The 8282-nt window shown below is 36.0% G+C and overlaps 1 protein-coding gene across 1 annotated transcript; it reads left to right on the forward strand.

The window, feature by feature from the left end:
* Nucleotides 1–3960: 3960 nt before the first annotated feature.
* LOC113279447 lies at nt 3961–8039 on the forward strand. The gene is made up of 6 exons (XM_026528142.1): nt 3961–4375; nt 4665–4730; nt 4790–4931; nt 5042–5138; nt 7583–7665; nt 7964–8039. Exons 1-6 carry the CDS (start codon nt 3961–3963, stop codon nt 8037–8039), a joined length of 879 nt encoding a protein of 292 aa, XP_026383927.1.
* The last annotated feature ends 243 nt before the right edge of the window (nt 8040–8282 follow it).

Consider the following 8282-nt stretch of genomic DNA (forward strand, 5'->3'; position numbering starts at 1 on the left):
TTGAAGTTGCGGTAGTAGAAGGACATGACAGAGGCCCAATCATAGTGTGGTAATTGTATAATCATTTAGAGAAGAAAAAATGTGAACTGTTCAATATTGTTTTGTACATATAGCGATTCAGAAGGTTGGGTAGTAATATTAAAAAAAAAGGTAGGTAAAGTGTTGCTTTACAATGTGAATAACCACAACAAGATTTAGATCAAAGAGATACACGCACCCGTACACACAAGATGCTCATCCTAGTCCAAGAATACTCCTCCCTAGTAATATAACTTTGTAAAAAGCAATCAAACCCACCACCACTACCATTACCACCGCCAACACAACAACCACCACAGCCACCATGATCTATATTGACTTCCTTTTCTTTCGTCCGTGTTCGTCAAAAGTTGGAATTATCAAAAGGTACTAATATAGTGCGCTTAGTTAGTGACAGGTACATCCATTAAGAGTCCAATGATCGAAAGTTAATTAAAAGAAAAATGGACCCATTTTTTTATCACCTGGTCCTATACACATGTGGGACATCTAATGACTGTAGATAAAATATCTAAACTACCCTTTTATACTGATAGATTTTAAAGCAGACTAATTTAAAGTTTCCATAATTTTTTTCTACCAATTCTCAGATCTGAATTCTGCTTTCTCTCTCTCCTCTTTGTGCTTCTGGATTTGGACTAGGGTTTCTGATATTTCTTTTGTGATTTTTTCAGGTATGTGACGTAACCTTTCTCGTTCCACTTTCTGCTACTATTTTTTCTGTTTTTGTTTATGTTTTCAATTGAATCATGAAGATCAGTTCGTATTTCATGATGTTTTTAGTTTTTATTTCGCTTTTGTAACTCGAATTGTAATGTTTGAATATTTATCGGTTAGTTTTTTGTTCATTTTTTTGTTTTTTTTATGAATCTTGTTAGTAATTATTCGATTCTTTTTTGTTACATTATTATGTTTTTAAATCATTATAATTTTCGATTTGATTATCTTTTTGTTTTCCTTTCGAAATCATGCTTGTTTGCTGCCTCGGATGGTATTATCCGGCATTACATATATGGTATACTGACAAAAAATGCTTTTGGTTCTGTTTCATTCATAGTTTTGTCATGTTTTTTAGTTTGATCCATCAATACATACATGCAATACTGAAATATGTGTTTCGATTCTGTTATTTTCATAGATTCCTTACTTATTCTTGACATGCAATTGATTTTTTAGTTCATGAATATGCAGTACATATATGGCATACTGACAGAAACTGCTTTTGATTCTGTTTCATTCATAGTTTTGTCACCTTTTTAGTTTGATCCATGAGTACGTACATGCAATACTGAAATATGTGTTTCTATTCTGTTATTTTCATATATTCCTCACTTGTTCTTGACATGCAGTTGATTTTTAGTTCATGAATATGCATTACATATATGGCATACTGACAGAAACTGCTTTTGATTCTATTTCATTCATAGTTTTATCACTTTTTTTAGTTTGATTCATGAGTGCGTACATGCAATACTGAAACATGTGTTTCAATTCTGTTATTTTCATAGATTCCTTGCTTATTTTGTTATTTTCATAGATTCCTTACTCATGAATATGCAGTATATATAAGGCATACTGACAGAAACTGCTATTGATTCTATTTCATTCATAGTTCTATCACTTTTTTTAGTTTCATCCATGAGTACGTACATGCAATACTGAAACATGTGTTTCGATTATGTTATTTTCATAGCTTCCTTACTTATTCTTGACATGCAGTTGATTTTTTAGTTCATGAATATGCAGTACATATATGGCATACTGAAACAAACTGCTTTTGTTATATTTCATTCATACGTTTGTCATTTTTTTAGTTTGATCCATGAGTACGTACATGCAATACTGAAATGTGTGTTTCGATTCTGTTATTTTTTGTCATGGAGTTTATTTTATAGATTGTTTATTAATGTTGTGTTTTGATACTGTTATGTTTTCGTCACATTTGTATGTTCAAACATGTCTCATGTTGATGGTTCCAATGCAAATACTTATTGCTATTCATTTGTCTACTATAAGGAATATCATTTTTCCTACCTGGTTACATTTGGTTCGAGTATCGCTGATTTGAAGTATTGTATTTGTGAGAATTGGAGAACTTTTTTGTCCTTCTGATATTGTTATAAATTTTGTTGACAATGGAACGAAAGTTCCTATGGTTGCAGATTTTTAACTTCATGGTCTCTATGCGTTGAATTTTGCAAAGCGAGCACCGTTCTTTCAATTGTGTGTGGAATGTCTTTTGTCGGGTGCTTCTAGTTCTAGTTTTAGTGATATTGACAACAATTATGAACTTATTAGAAGTGCTAGTGATAGTTATGAAAGTGATGGAAAATAAGTTGCCAAACCTGAAAAAGCGGGGGTCTAACAACCTCACCCAATATTTCGCTTAGCAATCTGTATGGACTAACTCCAATATACTTTTCAAGAGAATCATCTAGACAGTCAGACTCAATCTTAATAAAAAGTATATCAAAGAGTTATATCTCAATTTCTCAATTCAATCCGCAATCAAACAAATAAGAATTTGCGAGCGTGATTGAATATAAGAGAAATAACTTAAACGGTACCAAAGACCAATGTTCAAGGATCAATCAATTTCAATCAACAACCCAAGGTTGGATTTACCAATTGATCGATTCAACGCACAACCTGTGATATTTCAATTATATAAAAAAATATAATGCGGAAAAGAAATAACACAAACACCAGAAGTTTTGTTAACGAGGAAACCGCAAATGCAAAAAAAAACCCGGAACCTAGTTCAGATTTGAACACCACATTATATTAAGCCGCCACAGACGCTAGTCTACTTCAAAGCTAACTTCGGCCTGGAATGTAGTTGAGCCCTAATCAATCTCACACTGATCAAGGTACAGTCGCGTTCCTTACGCCTCTTGAACCACGTCGTATTCTACGCACTTGATTCCCTTAGATGATCTCACCCACAACTAAGAGTTGCTACGACCCAAAGTCGAAGACTTGATAAACAAATCTGTATCACGCATAATAGTATATTGAATAGATAAATATGTCTCCCACAGATATACCTACGAGTTTTTGTTCCGTCTTTTGATAAATCAAGGTGAACAAGAACCAATTGATAACCCGGGCTTATAATCCCGAAGAACGGCCTAGTATTATCAATCACCTCACAATAATCTTAATTGTGAGAACACACCATGTTTATATCCAAAGACGGTTACTTGTTATAAACTCTCATTCCAATCATTGAAACTTTCTTAGAGGATGTTAAAATAGTTGTTATTCACAAACTATTTTCATCAAAAGCGATTTTCAAGTTATTGAAATAATCAACATGACTTTAGTCACGAGTAAAGATGAACTTGGCTAAAGCGAAAGCTTACCAACACATATTTCGATAAATAGATAGGCGAGATAAACTCAGCTCGAAATAGCAAATGTGTATAATTGAAGTCTATATAGCAATACGACTTTTGTCTCAAATATGAGATAGAGTAGATAGACTTTTGAGTGATACATAAGTTCAAGTCTCCACATACCTTTTGTTGATGAAGTTCTACAAGTTTCCTTGAGTAGTTCTTCCTCTTCAACCGATGAACGCCGTGGAGTCTAAGGCTCAACTACACTTACTATCCTAATACGAAACTTAGTTATAAGTACACTAGAAATCAAGACTTATAGTTTTGGCAACTAAACTTGAAAAAAAACTTGAGATAGTAACGCTTGCGAGTTCGACCGAGAAATGCTCTAACAAAACCTCTTCTTTTAGATGAGTAAGAGAATGTTTTCGAAGATTCGGACAAGCTTTTCAGTGGTGGTGTTCAAGTTATTCGCTTAGCGTGTCAAAAGTACTGTTTGAGAACTGGGTATCGTGTTACGAAAGTGAACAATAATCGAGAGAGGTTCACAATAGAATGCAGTAAAGTACCATGCATATGGATGATTCATGCAGTTGCAATTGATGCTGCTTGTGATGTTTTCAGGATAAAAAAGTATGTTGGCGGGCACACTTGTGGCAGTGGAGTCAAGTTGAGGAGTCCATCTGTATCAAAGAAGATTGTAAATCACCTTATTCATGATTATGTCATGCATAACCCACTTATCAAGCCTCGGGAGATTGCAGATTACATCAAAGTTGGGGCTGGTGTTAACATCAAGTATCACCATGCATACCATGGGTTAGAACTTTCACACCAGGAGATTTTTGGCAATGATGTGAAGTCTTATACCAATCTGGTCTGGTGGGTTAATGCTTTGAAGGAAACAAATTTAGGATCTTATATGGATTTTCAGTTTAATGATGCAACTAAGAAACTCGAAAGGTCGTTTATTGCAATCGGTGCTTTTATTGAAGGTTATAAGTTTTGTCGACCAATGATCTTTTGCGATGCAACTTTTCTAACTGGTAGATTCAAAGGCGGATTGATGGTTGCGACTTGTCTTAATGGCTATCAAAGCAAGTGCTATTTTCCTCTTTTATTGTTACAGTTCATTGGTTATGTACTGTTTTTTTTTGTAGTATAGCATATATGTACTGTTTAGTTTATGACAGTATGACACATATGTACTGTTTTTAGTTTATTAGTTATGTACTGTTCAGTTTACGATGGTCTATCATATATGTACTGCATTTTTTTATGCAGGGTTTTATCCTTTAGCATATGCATTAGTCCCTGGAGAAGATGTTGATAATTGGGATTGGTTTATGCGTAATCTCCAGAAAGTTTTTGATGATCCCCCATCACATTTGTGACTGATTATGGTGAAGGACTATTGAGGGAAATTCCTAATGTTTTCCCTAAAGCTCATCGTGGTTATTGTTACTGCGACTATCCCATTAGGAAATCAGATGAGAAATTTAAAGATGATATTGTTTCAAAAAAAGTTGCGTATGCTCTTTCACTAGCTAGGTATGAAGAAGCACTGAGAGAAATGGAATTGACGGGAAGGGATTGGGTTGAAAAATATTGCGCAATATTCCTAGGGATAATTGGTCAAGCGCATTCTTCCTTGGTTGTAGGTTTGGTCAGGCTACATTAAGTGTTGATGAGTCATTCAATAATTGGATTCGGCGTGAAAAGAGGTTGCTTGCCCGCACTCTTGTTGACATGATCAGGGTTTTTTTTTTGTGCTCATTAAATGTATTGTATTTTAGATTTTGTTTTTACAAATGCTCATTGTGTTTCATATACATGTTACGCATTATGGAGTTGTATCAGAACGCCGCGAACTCAGCCTTCTGATAGGAACCTGAATTCCTCACTCCTACCTCTCAAGTGTTACCTGACCCGACATCAGAAGTAGTAGACCTTGATATTTCTGTATTCCGCAAGGAATTTGAAGAATATATCAAAATATGATGAGTGCCTATGTCTCTCTTCATATTGTATTGAAACTCAAGATCCTAGATGAATTGTTCACTAGTATAGAGCCTAATGAGTATTTAAGCTCCTAGTTGTGATGTCGGGGCTGCTGCATAATAAGCTCCTAGCTGCATTATTCACTAGTGCCGGAGCCTGCTGAGTATTTATCCTGTGCTATGTTCCCGGCTGAACTCTTAATATTGACATGATATGACAATTAATGTTCACTCTCAGCTGGGTAGCACGAATTTCCCAAAGTGTTAGGATTAAGGTGCGGATGAAGGTACTCATCCGGGGACGCGCTAGATGCGCTGCTCTCCAGAATAAAAATTAGTGATTTTGTATCAACGTGCAAAATTCACTAAAAAAATTGATTAATTTTGTGTCGATTCACAAAATTCAATTTTTGACCTAATTTTGCCAATTTATAAAAATTAGGTTTTTTGCCCCAAAACGGAGCATGCACGATATCTCGATCCCTATTGATCGAGACTAAACCTAGGCAAGCTAGGAAAACGTCCCCTGGAGCTAGTAGAAATACAATTCTACCAAAAATCGGAAACCAGGAAGAAAAAGGGAAACCAGGGAGAAACGATCACGGCCATACGACTTGGCCGGTCAATTTGGCAAGCCTGGCCCCTTCCTGGCGCGACCAAACAAGTTCCATGGTGTTCACGAGCGGTCCCTCTATTATCCAGGTCAATCAGAATTCTCCTAACCCGCATGAAGTGTTCAAAATTACCAGCCAAAATAAGCCAGTCGAGCGGCCCCAAAAGGGTCTTAAATAGGCCAAGACCTCCCATGCCAGTTTTAAATTGACCACAACCGCTCAACTTAGCCGGACGAATTAGCTGGCTTAAATTCAATCCTGGACGACCAATGAGGTGTCACTATGCTCACCGATGACCCGTCTTTGGCCTTGACCAATCACGTCGCTCCTAGCCCGCACGTACTACTCTGAATCATAGGCCAAAGTAGGCTGGTCATGCCACTTATAAAATCTCAAACAAATTCAACGGCAACCAACAACTGCCGCAAATCATCACAACCGTTGAAGTTAACCGGCTGATTTGACCGGCCTAGATTTAACTTGAGCTAACCAATGAGGTGCCATGATGACCACCGGTCATCCCTCTCCCATGAGGACCTGTGACCCAGTCCTCAAACTATACGAGATAACTCCTGGAAGCCTCTCAAGGATAGCCGGTCATGATCCTTATAAGACCATGAAATCCACGACTGGTCTAGACAGGCTATGAACAACGATGCTTTACATGCATCGATTATACTTAAACTACTTACTTAACAACGATGCTTTACATGCATCGATTACAGATGATATTTTATAAATATCGATTTTACAAAAAATTTAATTATTTAACCTAAAAGCACCACATGTTATTTTCTGAGCACCGGCTCATAACAAATCTTATTTGTACGGCTTGACTTAGTCAAGGGCCTCATCCAGGTAAATCAAATTATATGAGTAGGCTTTTACCTGGGATCCTTAGTAATATAAATCATGCCAGTCATGACTAAGTTCTTTTTCCTACAAATACTCGAGACATCAAACATGTCATAACTGGGGAATGCACATCAGGGTATTGGTTTGGCGGTTTACAACGTGCAGCGTGCAACACGCCCATTAAGAGAAAGTTCATGTAATAACGAATAAGTGACAGGTAGAGGAGTAGTGGGAGTACAAACCGACCATTCTTCCCATAACTACAAGACACGATTTTCATCACTCACCCATGATCTCCACTACTTCACAACTCTCACTTCCAACGAGATCAGTGTATTCGACTATGAATTGTATATATATATATATTTTCAATCTATTTCAACCAAGGGGATTGGTGATCAACACAGGTATTCAGAAACCATCCAGGATTCACAGCTTACATTTTGTAAGCAAATTCTACATTCTGATACAAGTCATAAAACTACACTTCACCGAATTCATCATTCTGATCTCAACACTTTGCTTCCCTCCCTAAGATCAACCCTTTTCCTTCATCTTGTGACCGAAGCAAGACTGGAACGACCATTTCTTGGTTTAGGCCAGGATTGTACAGATTGATCTCTCGATTCTAAAGTACTCTCGTGCAGTACATTTGTTTAAGGTTTAGATTTGTTTCTCACCAGGATACCCAATTTTCCATTTTTATCCAGGATCAGTTTTTATCCTACTACAGTTACTTAAAGAGCACATTCAAATTGGTCGAGTTTGGAATGTTACTCAAGTATCTGATAATGTTTATGAAGTTCATTCATCCAGGTTAGTGTCACCCATAATTCAAGTTCTCTGGCGGTTGCTGTAACAATGAATCATGTTATGTGAACATCATTTTTTTAGGGGTATAAATGATTTTTTTAAAAGTAGTTGAATGTATTCGGTGATAAACAATACATATATGGCATAATGATTTTGTGAAGATCACAGGAGACATACCAATCTATGTGTTTTTTGTGTGGTATATATATAATTTTTTGTGTTCTTGATTTAGGCGCTGCATATATATACTGCTTTTAAAATTTTGTGTTGAACAACTTTTTTGCATTTTGCGTATGTGCAGGTCTCACACTATTATCTCAAAGATCATCACAACAAAGTTATCTGCGCTGTCATTCCTTCGTACCTACGAGTTTTAAATTTCAGTTTTTTCTTAGTACTTCTACGAGTCACAATGCATATTTTTTTTTCTAATCATTTTAATAACTTCTGTCATCTTTTTTAGAGCACTGCAATTATGTATTATTCTATATTTTCCGGGACACGGTACTTTGTACTCATTTAAAACTCATTTGATATTTAGAGATAATGTTCAAGCATATTAAGTTTTAGAATTACTGGGTTTCAGGTTTCTTTATAAGTTTTTTAAAGTATAGGAGTTA

This window comes from Papaver somniferum, chromosome 5 (assembly GCF_003573695.1).
Source record: "Papaver somniferum cultivar HN1 chromosome 5, ASM357369v1, whole genome shotgun sequence".
Classification (NCBI taxonomy): Eukaryota; Viridiplantae; Streptophyta; class Magnoliopsida; order Ranunculales; family Papaveraceae; genus Papaver; species Papaver somniferum.

Bases quoted from the DNA above. Each gene is read 5' to 3' on its own strand.
- LOC113279447 (XM_026528142.1), top strand. From the start codon at position 3,961: ATGATTCATGCAGTTGCAATTGATGCTGCTTGTGATGTTTTCAGGATA. The intron at 4,376-4,664 runs GTTATAAGTTTT...TTTTTTATGCAG, and splicing joins AATCGGTGCTTTTATTGAAG to GGTTTTATCCTTTAGCATAT. The intron at 5,139-7,582 runs GTTTTTTTTTTG...ATCCTACTACAG, and splicing joins CTCTTGTTGACATGATCAGG to TTACTTAAAGAGCACATTCA.